At 44.6% G+C, this 18,983-nt stretch overlaps 1 protein-coding gene across 2 annotated transcripts in view; it reads right to left on the bottom strand.

Moving 5' to 3' along the window:
• The window catches only part of STARD13 (StAR related lipid transfer domain containing 13), a 257,049-nt gene that overhangs the window by 142,132 nt on the left and 95,934 nt on the right, over positions 1-18,983 (bottom strand). Inside the window, exon 1 of one of the 2 annotated variants that reach the window (XM_075705382.1) lies at positions 2,630-2,753. The exons of the other annotated variant lie outside the window; for it this stretch is intronic. Within the exon in view, the coding sequence (XP_075561497.1) occupies positions 2,630-2,753 (124 nt within the window). Of the gene's footprint in view, positions 1-2,629; positions 2,754-18,983 lie in introns of those variants that run through there. 2 annotated transcript variants of the gene reach the window in all.

Here is an 18,983-nt window from a genome sequence, read left to right as displayed (position 1 = left end):
AACTAAGGCTGGCATTTGTGGCACTGTAGCGGGTACACTCATTGTTTAAAAAACAAATCCTGGTCAGTGAATCAGAAAGAGTGACTAAGAGCTGCTGGGCACCATGGATCCGTCCTGAATAAGAGACAGTACGGAGCAGCCCTGTCCCAGGAGCATGCCAGGAGCCAGGCTGCTGCTCATCACCTCTGCTGTAAAGGCTGAGGGAGGGAGGGAGGGAAGGAGCACACTGTAGCAGTCCTTTAGTCCTTTTATGCACAGCTTACTTTCCACAGCAACCCAGCCATGCTGTCTGCCTCTTTGACAGCGGCCAAGCCAAGGTTCAGCTCTCTCCTTGCTCTAGCCAAGGTTCAGCTCCTTGCTCCAGCTCACACCCCCGCTGCCCAACCGTGTACTGCTGCCCTCTGCTCCAGCACATGGACACTGGGGCAGCAACTCTTCCCAGGGAACACTGGGGAAAGCCCTAAGCAACCTGCCCTGCTCCCAGTGCCGATTCTGCTCTGAGCTGGAGGCTGGACTAGAGACCTCCCACCATCTCATCCAACGCTGATGATTATATCATTTTTATAAATTAAGCTGTCTTGTGCTTACTTTCTTTACAAGTAAATGTTGGGCAACTGGTGTCTGAAACTTTAACAAACAGATAAAAAAGTAAAATAGACCAAAAGAATAACTAAGTGCCTGCAAAGCTGTCATCACAACAATAATTTAATCACAAGTCTTTATTTGGCTTGATGGTTAAAACTGCGTTTTGGTTTGGTCATTGCTCCTAAACACTTGTTACCAGTTACACTGCTGCTCTGTCAGTCAATCTGAACCACAGTGTCAACTTTGAGGGAAAAAAAAAAAGGGAACTTGTGCGACTGTCTACCTGACTGGGATTGGATCCATTGCAATGGAGGAGAAGCTGGTCTGGCAATCGGCAAATAATGACACATTTAGCTCAGCTTGAATTCCTTGCCTTCTCATTAACGATAGCTGGAAGAAGAGGCATAGGAATATGCACTGCAGTTATGGGGGCCAGAGGGACAAATAAATACAAAAACAGGACAAAAATCCCAGAGACATAAAAACATCTGAACAAGAGAACGTAACTGGAATCAACAGATGTCATTTGTGTACACATTTTGTTACATTGTCAGATACTTCATTTAATTAAAGGGCATGTGTATCAGTGTCTCACCAGCATATTACAAATAGCACTGAAATTATGGCAGTGCATAAACTGAGGACATTAGTATTCTATCCACCTTAAATAAAATGTCTGACTCTATCAATTTTAATACCCAGTTGCTTTAAGAAGTTGGCTACAGCTTCATGGCAGCCTGCCCAGGTCCTTTGCTCAATCAAGCAATAGTTGTCTTTGACCAAAAAAGAAAAAAATAGCCAAGAGTATCCTTACTGAATGTCTGCTGGGCATCTGCCATTAATATAGGAATAAGTAGATTACATGTAAAGACAGATTAATATTTTGGGTAACCATAACACTACAAAATTAGCTAGTTTAGTAATTCATTATTGTGGCTACCCACTTTAGATTCATTTTTCAAAAAATTACCATGCAATTTTTAATTGCATGTACATAAGAGCTAACGTGCTGTAGACACAGTTTAGAGACCTATATCATAAACTATTTACCTCCGTATTATACAATACCAGCACGTCACAGTGGCCTAGGCAAGGTCACCAAACTCCTAACAATGCTGTAGGATGTGGCAGAGGAATCCATCTTCACAAATTAGCCTTCATTATACACGATTCTGCTCATAAATCTTCATGTATTGTTTTCCAGTATAATAACTCTACCTTGCACTTGCATGCACCCTCTAGATCTTTTAATTCATGAAGTGTTTTACAAATACAAAGTAGCGATATGTTTGCATGGGTAAAGCTAATGTGCTGCTGCGACAGCAGTGCTCTACATATTACCCGACCTACTGGAGCACCCGCCCTAGCCTGTGTCCTTCTGGTCTCCACCTGGGGATGGTAAGACTGCAGGAACCCAGTTCTCCAGAGCAGTTAGGTGACCTAAAGCTATAAAAGTGCCTGAAATTAAACAAACCATTTTTCTTTGGGAGTTGCGGTCCTCCTCACGCACAAACCCTATGAGGAACCGACCTGGAGCTGCAGCTGAGTCAGAAAACTGCTCAGACAAGCAGGTGAGCCCGCTTCCCGAAGGCGAACACAACCCTCTTGACTTCTGAGATGCTCAGAAGGTGCCTCCGACCTTGGGCTACCTCCCGGTTCAGCCCGGAGCCCGACTGCTTGTGGCACCCTCCCCGCCGTGCTGCCAGGACCCGGGCAGGGGCCGCCTGCACGGGGCTGGGGGGGCTCCGACCTGCCTGCGCCCCGGCTCTTGCCTGCAGCCCGAGCCGCCCGGCGACTGCCAACCGCACCCGTGCGGTGGCTGAGGCGGTGCCGGGGAGCTCCCCGTCCCGCCCGGGCTGAAGCCCCGAGGTCTCCGCGCTCCGGCAGCAGCGGGGCAGGTGCCCCCCAGGCGCCCCGGCCGCCCCCCGGGGCGTCCTCTCGGAGCGGGGAGCCCCCTGCGCCGCCGGGGCCGGGACGTGCCCCGGGGTCCCCCCTCGGGCGGCCGCGGGCAGGTAGCGGGCAGCCGCGGCGCGGCGGGACTGACCTGCGAGCCGCCGCTCCCGGACATTCCTCCACAGCAAGTCCCAGGCTTTGGCGGTGGAGTCCCGCAGCTGCTCGCTCAGCGACCTCCGGAGCTGCGCCTTTGCCGGGCGGCGCTGGCTGCTCATCCTCGGCGGCTCCGCATGCCGCCCCGGGCAGCCCCGCTCAGCGCCGGCGGCGGCTCCCCTCGCCGGGGACGGGCGGCGGCGGCCACATGGGGCCGCGGGGCAGCCCCGCCGCGCCGCAGCCCGCGTTACCGCCGCTCCGGGCGGCCGGCCCCTTCACCTGAGCGCCGCCCGGCACGCCGCCCGCCCCCGCCCCGGGGGCAGCAGCGTCGCCGCCAGCCTTCCTCAGCGCCCCGTCCCGCCGCCTCGCCGCCCTCCCCGCTCCTTCCCTCCCCCGCGGGGCGGGGAGGGCGCCCCGGGGTCCGGCCCGGCTCCTGCCCCACAGGCGAGGCGGGGCCGCGGCCGCCCCGGCGCGGGGGTCGCCCCCGCTGCTGCCCGTGAGGGGCCGGCGGCAGGAAATGGCCGCCCCCGCCCTGCGGCCCGGCCGGGACCCCGCGCCCCTCGGGCTCAGGCGCCGACGACGGCCCAGGCCTCGCGGCCCCGCCGCTAAATTCCTCGCCCCCGCCTGTGCCCGCGCCCGTGCCCCTTAATTTGGGAAGTGTCCGGCCAAGCACTCCCCGGCCGCCCTGCTGCCAGCGCCCAGCCGTGGGCCGCCGCTCGCCGCCTCCCGCTGCCCGCCTCAGCGCGCCTAGGGCCAGCGGCGCCGGCCGGGCTTCGCGCTCCCCGGACGGCGACCGGGAGCGCCCGCCGCCCCTCAGCCCCGCCGCCCCTCAGCCCCGCCGCCGCCCCGGGGCCGGGAGCGGGCACCCGCCACGAGGTGACGGAAAACCTGGCTGGCAGCGGGCCGCCTTCTCCGCGGGAAGCTGTAACAGGTGCTTCACCCGTGCCGCACGACCTTCGCCGAAAGAAAATTGTTTTTTCCTAGGTCTGCGTTTTTCAACTCTTCCACCCAAGCTCAAGCCATGCTCCTTGCAGCACAGCCTCTCCCATTTCCTTTCCACCTTCTCGCCATTCCACCCACTTGCCCCCCACCTCCCTCTCCGCCGCCTCATCCCTTCCAGCCCCCTGCATCATGTCCTCTTCTCCAACAAGCTCTTACGCTCCTAAAAGGTTACTCTGGCAGCCACTTTTTGCACCCATGTACAGACTAAAAGGAATCCCAATTCCTCCATCCCTAGACGAGCCAGAGAGCAACATCAGGGCCCTTATCCCATTTAGGAAACCAATTTTGGGTCTCTGCTTCCTCTGTGATCTGGGATATGCTGCTGTAACAGTGGCCCCTTCCCTATCCCGGCCACCCACGGAGTGGATGGTTCCCAGCATGACTGGCAGCAGAGAGGCCGACAGCTGAGAAGGACAACAGGGCCTTCATTTCATTTAGTCACAAACCATTGCGTTACTGCTTACTCTTTTTGCAGAGTATTTGTAACATGCAATGAAGAGGCTGATGTTCCTGAAAGTGAGTGCCATACACTGAAACAGCTGAATATCCTGGTAAAGCAGTCATGTTAAACGCTATCGATATCCCCGTCTTGTTTAAATTAAAATGGTAACTGCAATGTCAGCAATACCCATAGAAGCTAAAAGCAAACAAACAGATGTATCCTGTGTCACCACTCAGTTTTAATAACGTGTTCTGCTTACTCTCTGATGTGAATTTGTTTTCCATTGTCCCCGTTCTTAAAAGGTTCCTCTTAAAAGGCTCACCTTAAACTACTCTACTTTATCTGATATAGTGGAGATGACGTGCTTGCCCAGAACTTGTGATGATGTTGTATGTCACTCCTCTTCCTGCGATTCCAGCTACAGTGTCCTCCAAATGACTGGACAAACTCTTATGAGAAAAGGGATGCCTTCCAGGGATGGATGCATCCAAGATGTGGAAGGGGGATGGCATAATCATGTAAATACTCCCACATCCCATGATCCCGAGCAAACACCTGCTGATGTTAATGGCAGAAGAGAGGATTACAGTTCCTACAATCAGCTCCTCTGTCCCGTAAATCTGCTTCTGACATCTGCCTCACTTTATTTAATTCCCGACCAACACAGCCATTACCAGTACATAAGACCTATGATGCCTGTTTTCTGCCACGGGCTCCTCTCCGCTAGGAACCAGGTAGAGAGAAGAAATTAATTTCTGACATTGCACTCAGCTGCCCTATAAAGATCAGCAGTGGCAAACAGTCTAAGGGTAAAATCATAAAACCAGTTTTGAAGGTTTTGTATCATACTGCTGTGTCGCTACCCACCAGTACCAGTCTGTGTCAGCCAGTACTGTAACCTTCAACAGTGCTCTTCTGGTGGCCACACTTGAATGTGCCCTCTTGCTGTGTCCAGCCTGTCTGGAAGATAGATCTCCCTTTCTTCAGTTGCTTTCTGTGATGGCCAGAATGTAGTGATACAACAAAAGATACTCTCTTCCCTTCCATACCATTTTTGAAGATGTTACTTTATCAAAAACGTCCCCAGACTTCCAGGTTTACTGAAACCAGCTAATTAGCAGTAAGATACTAGCGACTGCTAATACCATGTTATCTCACCGCAGGTTACTAAGATAAACTCCAGTGATATGGCTGTATTTCATAATCAGCAGCAGAACTGAACCAGCAAGCCTAGACCAAAGTCTGTGGCAGGCACTGATGAAAATCTTACTAATTTCAGGTACTTTATTGTGGAAAACTAAATCCAGCAGCAAGATCAGATACTGTACTTTTCTCCCCATAGAAAACAATGCTATTGAGTAATGCGAAAATATCTCACGCAGCAACTGGCCCATTCCTATTTTACGCCTTTAATCATAGTCAGCTGTTCAGAAGTCAAGTTACCAACACAGGTATTTTTGATGTAGTACACCTAGTAGTAGCAGTTACACTAAGAGCTGTTCTACACAACCTGCTTGAAGAAAGGTATGTGTTAGGAATCATTCATAGGTCAAAGATATTTCACTTCCTTTTAGGATGTTAGAAAGCATGACTAAATGGTAAAGTTCTCGTCTCCCTCCATGCATTTTCATCTGTTGGTTAAGTGCCTAAGTAGTGAACTGATCAGTGCTCTTGCCTACAGCTTGAAACATTTTGATGTCCTGAACAAGACAGATAGTGTTTCTGGGGGAAAGAAAAGGAAAGCACATTTTCCAGAGAAACAGCGGTTTTCCTGCTTGATACTAGTCATGCCAAGATGGTTCTGTTCAGAGTAATTGCAATAAAAACACTGTATATGATGAGCAGAAAGGAGGAAATTCCCAGTTGCCTTAAAAGAAGCTGAACTATGATATTTGTCTTTTCTCATTGATAACAGAATATTGGCAGGAATGAAAGTAGTATTTGTCTGTCTTAAAATCTTGCAAGCATGTAAAATGTTGGGGGAAAATCTAAGCTAATTACACCCATGCTCTGATGACACTGTGGCACAGAAGTCTGATGTTCTAATTATATATTTAGCAATTTATAGTTCCTCCCAATCACCATGGTAATTAAATGCCAAGTTAATTGATACTACATAATAATCTGGCCTCTAATTAGCAGTGTGTTTTTAATTTGTTACAGATTCCATTTTGCAGCCTGATCTAGTCCTAATAAAGTCACCGTAAAAACTCCCATACATCCGGTAAGAAGAAAATCAGGCCTAATGAAAGAGAAAAGTGACTACATCTTGGTTTGCCATTTGTAAACTACTGAAAGACTATGATAAAATTACAACTTCTTTCCTTTTTTTTCCTCTAGTCCTCAATTATGGTGAGTCAGGATTTTTTGTTATTTTAACCATGCCACAATATTCATCTGCTTGTAGAAGAATAAAACAGGATACATCTTGCAGAGGAAAATGTGAGAAGAGTACATACATCCTTGGTTACTGTGTGCTGCTTAGTGGACACAAGCTCCTTACACTTGCATCTCTTAAAAAGCAATAATAAAGCAAAAGAGGAAATTAATTAGTACTACAGGATCACTGATGCAGTCTGATGCTAATCTGGTGCAATACCAAATTTATAATACATCTAATTCTTCAGGAACCAACTGTAAATTAATGAAGCTTCTTGAAGTTTATTATTCTCAAAATGGTGTTGCTGTGCTTTTGTAGCTTCAAATAGTAGCTCAGACAGCCTAGATATAAATACATCAAGTAATATTTTTAACTTTGGCAATGATCTTTATCTCTTTGGGGGTCCTAGGGCTCTGGAATTTGTTTTCTATCACAGGCTAAATGTCCGCAGTGTGATGTTGTAAGTCTGGGTTACCACTGGAAGGGAAGAAAAGATTCACGGTTTTCCATTGCTTGTTTTCCTAATAGCAGACTGCAGTGAATTGCATACTAATTCTGTGGTTGAAGTTCTGTGAAAAGCACTAAGGGCATATGAGTAGGTGTCCTCTTTGACATCTAAGTAAACAAACAAACATTTTGGATAGAAAAATAAGAATCATTGTGAACGAGGACAAAATGTTCCAGCTTGTTCCCTGGAACTCTCTCCTTGCTTGTTATTTACATATGCAAATTATCATCATTTTAAGGTAGCTTTAATGAGGATCAATTATAAAGCAGTTTCACTCCTTCCTGCTTTATCAAGCGATTGGCACCTATCTGTTCATCCTTCTCCATTTCAGCTTTCCGAAGCTCTGGGAAAGGATCACTCCGCACTTTGCCAACAGCAGAGCACTGCTGGCTTTCATTAGTCGGGGCCAAATTCTTTCACTTTTGTTCACAGTGATTAATGCTGAAATAAACAGGACTTCTTGCAGTATTCACTGTGAAAAGGCTCTAAGTATGCTCAGATACAGAGTACAGTAACAAAGTATCTGCTGTTTGACTGTGCTCCCTCTCCCTTGCTAAAACTGGCATGGAGGGGATGGGGGGGAATTAAGCTTTTCTTCTATTCATACAGAGGATGGTGCTTTATTATTATTCTTATTAATAAACTGTATTATCAAAGCACTTAGAACCAGGAACTGGATGGAGCAAAAGTACAATCTTTGCCTTCAGGAGATTACAACCTAAATATAAAACAAGACACCAGTGGAGAGAAGAGCTAACTGGGGTAGGAAGGGTGGAGTACAAGAGAACAATAAAACAATACTGGCCAGTGTCGTAACTACTGGTGTTAGCACACCAGAATTAGTTTTTGGAGGCACTGACGCAAAGCGAGTTAGCAAGAGGGTCTCCCAGGAGGTTAATGTGGCATCTTTCTATATTCAGAGGACCAACTCCCAGGCACGAGGGGCACTTTTAGAGCAAGCATGCAAATGTGTATTTGAAAACGTAAGGAGTAGACAACGAAAGCTAGCATCCTGTACAGACAGATTGTGGGGATCAAGCTTTTAATATCGAACAAATGACAGATAGGGAAAGGAAGGGCCTTCAGCCTTAAGCCAAGTAGCCTCCACTTGACGCAACGTAAAGGCAGGATGAACTGCAATGAATAGCGACAGCAGAGAACTGCCAAAGTATTTGCATTTGGGATGCACTGAAGCAGACCAGGTTGTGTCTATCAAGGCAGAGTAAGTGAGAACAAAGATGAGATGGTAACCATGGGATGAAAGTTTTTCCTAGAGCAACCACGAATTTTCACCTGGAAAACTCCTTCTGACAAAAAAAAAAAATTCTTACAGAATAAAAATTAGAGAAAATGTCAGGTTTTCTGGAAAATAACTGCCATTTTCCTGGTTTTACCATGGAGCAGGATTATCACATTCTGGCCAACCTTAACTTGGATTTTTCTCTCCACCTCACATCCTAGTTGTATCTAGCTCGTGCAGAGGTTTTTTTAATTACCCCTCTACTTCTCCGATCTTGTCTCCTTAACTCAGCCTACGTTGTCACAGGAGAATGATGAACCCCAGGTGAAGGCTCTGGGTGACAGGTAGGAGGATGCTGTGTTCTGTGAGAATGGTGAAAAAGGGGACAGGGAGGTAACTGTGGCACAAATGATCATTGGATGAATTACAGTCTGAGTAAACAGAGCGCTTCTACTGAAAGGTAGACAACACAGCTGATACTTAAGCTGAAATTTGGAAGAATTGCAGCCACAAAAGCCCTTGCACTTTCTCAGATAGCAGAGATAAGAATGGACAAAACAAACCAAGTGCCAATAAACGTTCACTTCCTTTTGTAAGATGCTCTGTGGACATCTTTAAAATACAGTATGTCGCAGATATGAAAGCTTGGGCTGGGCAAAGCCGGTCACTGTGGAAATAGCCAATTCTTCAATGATTAAGCAACTGGTAAAGTGGAATACATTTTATGTGTGTAGATATAGTGTTTTTTTACTGGAGCAGAGCTTGAAATTTTGAGGTGATTAATGCCCTTGAAAAAGTGAGCAGCTATGTTGAAACATGAAATGTCTCAGCACAGAATATCGCCCCTGTTCTTCTCATTCCAGCTTCTGGTGTCTGATTTTTCCCCTCCTTTTTAGTAGCTTGACGAAAATACATTATTCTAAACTACATCTTTCTTTGCTCTCAAAGTGCTCATTTCCTTAATATTGTACTGGGACCTTGTCTAAACCAAGATTTTTTTTTTTCAAAATTTCCAACTGTTATTACCATCACAGTAGAAATAATTGGAACATTTGTGTAAAAAAAGCCTTGCAGCAGTCAGTGGCAATTTAGCACACACCGTATCTGGATATTGGTTCAGAGACCTGGGAGCTTGTTCTTTTTTTTATAACTCTCCCGGATTACACAGGAAAACATGATCAATCTTGACAACAGGTTCTAACAAAAATGCAATGGAATTGTTCCCAAAACCAATTTACTCACCAATTTACTTACAAGAGTAAGAACTTTCTTCAGATACACCAATATTTACGTGCACACGCTTTCCTAGTAATCAGGCTACTGACTGATGGGACCATATTGCCAAGTATCAATATATTGCAAGCTATGGATTTTTACAGAGCTTCTTTCATTACTGGCCATACAGCTACTATTTTAACTTATTTAACAGATTTAAAATATATATATTTAATAGAATTGAAACGCAATGCTACTAACGTTTTTGGACAGGAAATAAAGAATGTCATGGCCAGGTGCCACAGGGGATAGAATTTCAGGTAGGCAGATTATAATGACCAGAATCAAAATTTGGCTGAGGCCCAAGCCAAGCCCTATTTACCTAAACAGTTCTACAGGATCTCAAATCATTAAGGCTGATTTTACATTTCTTCTTGCTTCCACAGTAAAGAAGGGCCAATCGGCTGTTCGCGGTATTGCCTGAGTCTCATGCGAAGCGAAGGCTGGTGGCGGTTTGATTGTAAGGATCATTTCCCACAGCCCCGCTGGGAAGGTTTCCCAGCCGGCTCAGAGCCTGCCTAAGCCCACTCCATCACCCAGCTCTGGCATTACAGCACTCCCTGTTCCAGCAGGCTAAGTGGCACGGCCGTTCCTGCTAGTATAAGGGAGCTTAAACTTAGGAAGAATGCTTGTTTCATGACATTTAACATATCTGGGTCTTCCCACTGAGAAGCAGGATATTCATGCTGTGAAGAAGGGGCTGGACTAGGTGGATCTGCAGCTCTTTCTAACCAAAAATGTCTCTGTTTCTGTGAGAACATTTTGGTAGCGTCAGGCAGCACCTGTATTCCATTAACTCCAAAAGCATTTCAGTGTTTACAGTAACCAGGAAATGTCGATGTCTGTGTTATATTAACAAGTCAGCAGTAACAACTGCAGTTTCAGTTTTTAGAGCTGCACAGAGGACAGTTTACTGTGAGTTGCTGGGAGTTTTACTTTTTTTGGTTGAAACATGAACAGGCCTGTAGTACTGCCCTTGAAGCCATTACAGAAAGCTTCGGAGAAAAAAGCTATCAGAAGTCATCCAATATTGCTTCAGTAATGGCTTCACATAGTAAGGGAGGCAAAAGCATAGTTGTGAACTGCAAGTCTAAAAAATACTTGTGACACCAAATTTGTAGCTTCTTCACCTTAGTTTTGCTTACGCTCTTCCTGCCTTTTGCATGTAGGTTGAGGGGGTTTGCATAATCGCATAATTTCATCCAAGATTCAGTGTCTTGGAAACAAAGCTATGTTATATTTTTATGTGGACTATACTACCTATATGCACAGAGAGGTAAGTTATAAGGTGTCACGCATAGTAGGCAGCAGACTTTATGAGAACACTGATGTGCTGCTGTATAAGTATTGTCTATATAAAAGAATTTCACTGTGAGAAATGGTCGACCACACAAACCATAATTGTCATCTTCCAAATAGACTCCAACTTGTGCATGCAAGAGGCAAAAAATCTATGCTATGCACCCATTTGCTTTTCATAGAACTGAATTTTAATAGTGACGTTAAATTACTATTGTATAAACAGTAACATCAAACACCATGGGAGAAAGATAGAAAATATTAAGATATTTTTCTTTTCTCTTTTGGGATTGAAAGCAGTCCTTGGTACAACTTCATTCCCAAGAAAGGTGATAGCAGGGACTGCTCTGTAGCTGGCCCAGCATACCAAAGGCAGAGGGAGCTTGAGGAGGTGTTTCCCCATCACCTGCTGCTGTGTACAGCGATGCGACCGGAATGATGACAGAGGTCACAGCCACTGCTCGCTACTGATAATGCCACCACTCGCTTTCCAGGAAGGGACATCTTTTTCATTTAGTACTACTTGAAAAGCTGATTCCAGAAAGAACAGAGCAGGCTTCACCTCTCCCTTGTACTCCCTTGGAGCACTGTATTCTAGCTGGCCCAACGCCCCCTCTTAGTATTAATAGACACTTTTTTGAGATTCCACACGCACAATTCCCTTTGCCTTCAATTAACTGCCATGCAAATGAAGGAGATATGCATTTAGGACTGTTTGAGAAGGCAAGAAAAAGTTGTTATTTTGCTTCTATGTATTGCTGGTTCCAAAGTTCATTTGCAATGGTTTCTAGTGAAATTAGTTCCTATGGATGATGTCAGAACACCTTTACAGTGCTGCAGATACAGATGCTGCTCATATTGTTTACTTAAACTCCTGTCATGCAGGCTCAATTCAACAGCTTTTCATCATTATGTGCTGACATAAATCTGCTCAGTAGTAATTACCTGAGATTGTTATACATTTCAGGGAAATTTTTTGAGTCATTTACATTACAAAAAAACATGTAAATTGCTTGGAGAGTAGGTGCTAAAGGGATTATAACTCAGCAGGATCTCACTCAGTTTTTGAGACAGAAGATCAGTTCATTTACCTGACAGAGAATATTTATACTAAGTAATCCTTGATGTTAATTTGATCAAAATTATCAGATGCATAATTTCAGAGTCCAGGCCTTAAAAATATTTTAGTGAATGTCACTGCTACAGGGGAAAAAAGTGTAAGAAGTAAATCTGAAACTCAAAAACTAGTCATCTTATGCCTCAAATTGGAGGCTATTCCTAATTTCTCTTCTGAAATGTTGCTAAATGGTTTTGCAGTGATCTAAAGTAGTTCACTGATGTCAGTCAAGTCATAAGGAATACCGCTTCACCTGGAAAACATTATCCTCCTTTAGGACTTAAATAGATTTGGATTTATCCTCCTCCCTCCTGTCCTATAGTTCATCTTTCATAGCTGGGCAGCATAAATGCAAAGTGGGTTGTATGTACTACTAGAAAGTAACAATAGGCTCTTACTCTACTTTGTACAGGTATAAATTACCCTTTTAATGCAGAACTGATGAAACTCAAGGTCTTCTCAGTAATCACCAGGGACAGCTTCCTTTCCTACAAGACCTGCTCTAATCATTCTTTAAAAAAAAAAAAACCACCACCCACAATTTAGACCAAACACTAGTGACAATCTCACATTAATGGTGAAATTCTTGACTTGCTGAAGTAATTGTAAAAATTCCCATATGCTTGACTGAAAAATTTCATCCAGTGTGGGTACTTCCCTTTCCCTCCTCAATCCCATCATGCTTCTTAATATGTGAGCATAAAACCCTCAGTTTCTTGCTGATTTGATGGTCCTTGTTAACTGAGGAAACAGGTTCCAGCACATAAGGGTGCTACATATTTTGTATCTTGCATTCACTGGATATCCCTCTGACTTAAAGGTGAGTAGGAATTTAGTGGCACAACATTTTTCATTAGTTAAGTAAAATGATTGTATCTTCCCTGCATATCATCACTCACTGACTTCTCTGAATGTTTCTTTTTGTAGACAGTTTTGTAATGTTGACAATGCTGGACATCACTGTGATACAGTTCCTGAATTTATATGATGACATTATAATAATAGCAATGCTGTTCTTTATGGTTCATATAAATTAGCATTTTATTTGCTTTCACGACTAGTGCTGCAAATTGAACAGCTGTTTTCACTGAGCTGTTTTAATTAAGCTGTCCATAATGTTGCCTAGGTATTTTTCCAAACTGGTAACACTTCATTAAGTATGCAGTATCAGTGAACGCTTCAGATCATTCCTGAGCATTACCTCACACTTAGGTAAATTGAAATCCCATCTGCTTTGAGGTTGTCAAATCACCTCACTTTGGTGATTTGAATTTGGTCCTCAGAAATCTTTCTAATCTTTAGTACCCCAGGAGATCTTGAGTTTGCTACAGATTTTGCCATCTGTTCACTCACTTGTCAAGATAATGAAGCTTTAAATGATACTTGTCCTAGTAAAAATCTTTCAGGCAACCTATTGTTAGCTCCTCTTCATTCCAAAACCTGACAAGTTTAATTTGGGTGTCTTTGGACCTTTTATAAAGTTTATGTTCTATGACCAAAATTTCCTTCCCACACTGATTTCTCACGTTATTTCCTCTCTGTTTTGAAGATCTCTGGAATATTAGTTTGGAAAGCCTAGATAAGTTTTATCTCTTCCCGTTTTCCTTTGCAAAAGCTGTTTCTCTTTTCTTTTACAGAGCCATACCGGATCCTATATCTGTATTCTCTCTGGGCGTATTATAGCTTTGTTTTTTTTCAGAAACATATATGATAATTAATATGGGAAGCTGTAATTATTTTCACTGCCTACAATGACTTCTTTTCATCTTTAAATATGGGTATCATTCTAGCTGCCTTGGACAGCTGAACCTGATGAGTGTATTCCAACACTTCCACTTTTAACTCCATTTCCGACAGTGCTTCACCTCTTATTTGCGAAGAGGACTCCAGAATGCACTCACATCTGGGCATTAAGTCTGAAATACTCTGGCCAGGCACAAAAACCTCATGATTTAAAAAACTATGTCCCTAACTAAGTCTTACACCCTAAGTCACTGTCCGATTTTCAGAAGTGGTTACCACTCATCAGCCACTTCTGAAATCCCTTCTGAAAATCAGGTGATTTACTTAAAGGCATAAACAGGAATCTGGAAGTTCAGCATTTGGTCCTCCATTTTTAAACCTTGTTTCTTACTACCCAGAAAGTTGGCTAATCCTCAGCCAGTCAAGGAGACACAACCCATGGGTGATGTCATGATAGATCACGATAGGTCCATTAACCAGCAGAAGGAAAAGCAAGAAATGGTTTTGACTGCAAGGGTAGAGAGGGAGTATTATGCCTGGCTTTAGAGAGCTTGCAGAGCCATTTGCCCATTTCACTGAGAACCAAAGAGGACTAAGAAGCTCTGGAGAGCATAGAGGTATGGGGTGGAGGCAACAGGAGAGGCAGAAGGAAGAGAAGGAAGGAAGGAAGACGACTGTAAGGCATCACGAGCAGAAGAGTAACCAGACTGTAAAGTGGCAGTGCCTTTAAGAGGAAACTGAATAGTGAATGGAAACGGTAAGGAGGAAAACTAAAACTGGATTTTGCAAAGAAGGAAATGGAGAGAAAATTAACAGAGATGGGGGAGTCCAGAAGACTACGAGACAAAACCAGCAGGTAGGATATGTGCATGATGTAGAGAAGTGTGCAGAGCAATGAACAAAGTGCTCTGGATACACTGTTGGCTGCTTGCACTGCTAGTCCAGGTTAACTGAATGAACCGAGTTAAACACAACTTTAAAATGCTTGGTTTTACACTTCATTTTAACTTAATCTGTGAATCAGAAATGGCAATAAAATTTCAATAGCAATAGGTGTAAGATTCCCATTCCTTGAATTTTAGGCACCCATTGTTAAAAGAGAACTGAGGGAGGTGGGAAGCTGGGAGGGAGAGGGATATCCCTCAGAGAGTGACTCATTCCACCCAAAACCAGCTGCCTAGAAGAGGTGCTACAGCAGACCTGTGGAAGAGGACTTGATCCAGCTGAAGAAGATGTTACACTCTGAAAATGCTTCTCCCCCCACTGATAGAAGAGGTGCTTAGAAAGCCATCTTAGACTGTAGGTAAAGCTGGAGGTATCAATTCCATCTCATGTTTCCTGTTTCTGTGGAATTTTAATAGGATTTCAGTATTTAACCATTGTAGACTCATTTGAAAATCTCAGGTTGAGTATGTTTCAGTTTCACTCTAGCCTTTTTTAAAGGCTCTAATAGATTTAAAAGCACAGTCCTCATGATTCTCAATAGAAATTGTGTCCTGAAATCCTATGACTTATTTCTCCTTTTGTTCTTTTTTAACATGGGGTACCTTTTGATGTGGAGACACTGGGAATTGTTTTGCTGTTGAATAACAACTTTTCTCTTGCAGCACCAGTTGTAAAATGTGAACACCTTGTTGGATCACACTCCAGAAATCTGAAATGGGAATCCTGCCAAAGCTCAGGGCTTGCTTTTTGTTTTGACTGTCGCACTGCTCTTGCTTCTGTTACTATCACATTCCTACCACTTGTGCTTTTCAGACACCTACGGCCAAACTCATTCCCAGTGTAACTCCACTGAACTCAATGAAGCTGCAACAGAAGTGAAATTGTCTCCGTATGTCTGTAAGTTAACCAGTCATTTAAGCTGGAGAGTGACATTGATAAGCAATAACAGCACAGGAGTGGTGAAAGGAAGGTATCTCCTAGTTAGTTTTGGACAGTTGACACTAACTCCGTTGTCAGATAAGTCTTACTGACTGTGGGAAAAGCCTAGTGGGAAAAGTCACACTCGCTCCCTGCTAACTGTAGGAGGAAAACAGATCTGGAATGCAGAGGAAATCTTGACATTATCTGTTCCCCCAACCCCTACCAGCCAAGCAATCAAAATAACTAGCTGAATATCAGCTGTCTCTGTTCCTGGCCCAAACAAATGTGCTTTCTTGACAAAGTTTTTGCTCACAGGAGAGGAGGCAAAGAGAAGGAGTCTGAAGTGGGTGTGGGGGAGTGTTTCCTGCCAAAAACCAGGAGCTGCTTTTCTGTAACATCTAAAAGGATAATGATGAAATGAGCCTAGTGCTGTAGAAAGTGGTGGCTCTGTGGTTTCCAAAGGACATGCATGCAATGCATACTCAACAACCCTGCAGCCCTACACAACAGAACTCCAGTACTTCATCACTCCACTTGGCCTCTGTTGACATTGTCAAGGACAGTTTGCCACAGACTTTGGTAAAAGAAGGATCAAACCCAAGGGAACAAAACCACTGGAAAGGAATTCTGTGTGCCCATCCAAATTGTGTTGTATAAGAACAAAGTGTAGCCAATTGCAAATGAACACTTGAAGATTAAAGGCATTTCCTCCCCAGTGATCATAAGATACAGGGTCTATCAAGACCTAAGGAAGCACAATATACAAGACATATCAATCTTCCATATACACATCACAGCAAGTTAGAGGCACTCTCACATATTTCTGTATACATGTAGTTATTTACCTACATGTAGCTTAATACTCTGGATATCATCCCCACATGGTTGTTACGTTTAAAAAATTCCAAGGCTATGGGGCCATAGAAGAGGAGCAGAGCAACAAAAGCAACAAATGAAAAGGTGTACTTTAAATTAGGTTGCTGAATATTTTGAGTTCTCCATACATCATCCAGCCATTGAGTGTACAGCATCAGCACCATCTGTCTGATGAATAGGTGAAAATATATAGGAGGAGAAGTTTTAGTTTAAACTCATCTTACATTTTTGTTATCAAGCAAGAGTCTAGAGAGCTGTAAATTGAAGATTTTGACAATGTGTTGGTGAGCAGACAAGAAAAGAAAGAGAGTGAAAAACAGGGCTAACTTTATGTGCTATATATTTATAAAACAAACAGATGCCAACATCAGCAGTCTGCTAGTGATGCCAGAGTACCTATGCCCTCGTGCCCACTTTGCCTACTAAAAGACCCTGGAAACCCAAACTAGTGGCTTCTCTCAATGGAGGCCTGGCATGGATAGTAAGGCAACTACTGCTGGGAAAAGCTATAAGGAAGACCACTCAGTCATGGGATGTTGCAGTTACTCCTTTCCATATTCCCGCTCCACTGCTTTGGAAAGCAGGCACAGCAGAAACAGTTCTCTGAGTCTCTCCCTTCTATTTTTGCACCCCAGATCCTTCTGTCTTTGGCAGGAGTGGACAACCAATACCCTGGGCCTTAGCCACTCATTCTCTGATTTTTCTCTACTAGGAAGCCTTGACCTGCTGCTGGCTGAGACAATGCTAACAGCTCAAATGAGTGCCCTGGCATGCATGAGCAGATACAGAGGCTCTCCGTATAACCGCAGTGCTAACATAAGCTCCTCCTGGTGCCGAGCTCTGCATGGACAAAGGGCACAGCAAAGAGCACCCGGCAGCATGGGGACCGTAACCTGGACACCAATAGCTCATGGACCAACACGCATGAAAATAAACTCTTGACAAATGATTTGAATGATGAATTAGAAACAAATGTAAAAGTTTTAAGTCACCTTTTTGTATGAAGAACATCAATGATAATACAAGGCTGCAGAGTTTTGTGAGGGAAGGACTCCCATTCTGCCTATACAGTGCTCAAAAGGACACTACTCTGGGCCTGAGGCCCATTGTCACTACCTCAGTACAAACGATTTAAAAGTAATAAATTACTTAATTAGCAATCCAAGTAAGTTGCATTTTTAAGACTTTGCTAAAAGAGCTATATATATTTCATGAAATATAATATTCCCAAGCTCCCCATTTCCTCAGCTATGTAGAGGAGTTGTTTGATTCTGAAATGCTGTGAAAAGTGGAAGGTTGGTTTTTTTTTTTACAGGTATGTCCTTTTATAACCTGGTGACCCGCCTAGTAGATGATGGAAAGGCTGTGGATGTCATTTACCTGGACTTTAGCAAAGCTTTTGACACCGTCTCCCAAAATATTCTCCTTGGGAAGCTGGCAGCTCATGGCTTGGATTGGCGTAGTCTTCACTGGGTAAAAAACTGGTTGGGTGGCCAAGCCCAGAGAGTAGTTGTGGCAAATGGAGTTAAGTCCAGTTGGCAGCTGGTCATGAGCAGTGTTCCCCAGGGCTCCGTTTTGGGGCCAGCCTTGTTTAATATCTGTATCGATGATCTGGATGAGGGGATTGAGTGCACCCTCAGTAAGTTTGCAGATGACACCAAGCTGGGGGGGAGTGTCGATCTGCTGGAGGGTAGGATGGCCCTGCAGAGGGACCTGGACAGGCTGGACCGATGGGCCGAGGCCAATTGTATGAGGTTTAACAAGGCCAAGTGTTGGGTCCTGCACTTGGGTCACAACAACCCCATGCAACACTACAGGCTTGGGGAAGAGTGGCTGGAAAGCTGCCTGGCTGAAAAGGACCTGGGGGTGTTGGTCGACAGCTGGCTGAACATGAGCCAGCAGTGTGCCCAGGTGGCCAAGAAGGCCAACAGCATCCTGGCTTGTATCAGGAATAGTGTGGCCAGCAGGAGCAGGGAGGTGATTGTGCCCCTGTACTTGGCGCTGGTGAGGCCGCACCTGGAATACTGTGTCCAGTTTTGGGCCCCTCAATACAAGAAAGACATTGAGGTGCTGGAGCGTGTCCAGAGAAGGGCAACGAAGCTGGTGAAGGGTCTGGAGCACAGGCCTTATGAGGAGTGGCTGAGGGAACTGGGGTTGTTCAGCCTGGAGAAGAGGAGGCTGAGGGGAGGCCTTATTGCTCTCTACAACTACCTGAAAGGAGGTTGTAGTGAGGTGGGTGTTGGTCTCTTCTCCCATGTAGTTAGCGATACGACGAGAGGAAATGGGCTCAAGCTGCGCCAGGGGAGGTTTAGGTTGGATATTAGGAAAAATTTCTTTACGGAAAGGGTTGTTAAGCATTGGAACAGGCTTCCCAGAGAGGTGGTGGAGTCACCATCCCTGGAAGTGTTCAAAAAATGGGTAGATGTGGCACTTCGGGACATGGTTTAGTCTAGTCTACCCTTGATTGGTTTAGTGTGGACTTGGTAGTGTAGGTTAATGGTTGGACTGGATGATCTTAAAGGTCTTTTCCAACCTAAACGATTCTATGATTCTATGATTCTATATAAATAATTTTCTATACAGCTATAAATGCATCATTAAGAG

Source organism: Pelecanus crispus, chromosome 1, assembly GCF_030463565.1.
Source record: "Pelecanus crispus isolate bPelCri1 chromosome 1, bPelCri1.pri, whole genome shotgun sequence".
NCBI classification, from domain to species: Eukaryota; Metazoa; Chordata; class Aves; order Pelecaniformes; family Pelecanidae; genus Pelecanus; species Pelecanus crispus.
Note: the sequence above shows the minus strand (reverse complement) of the source record. Positions and strands in the feature narration are given on the sequence as shown.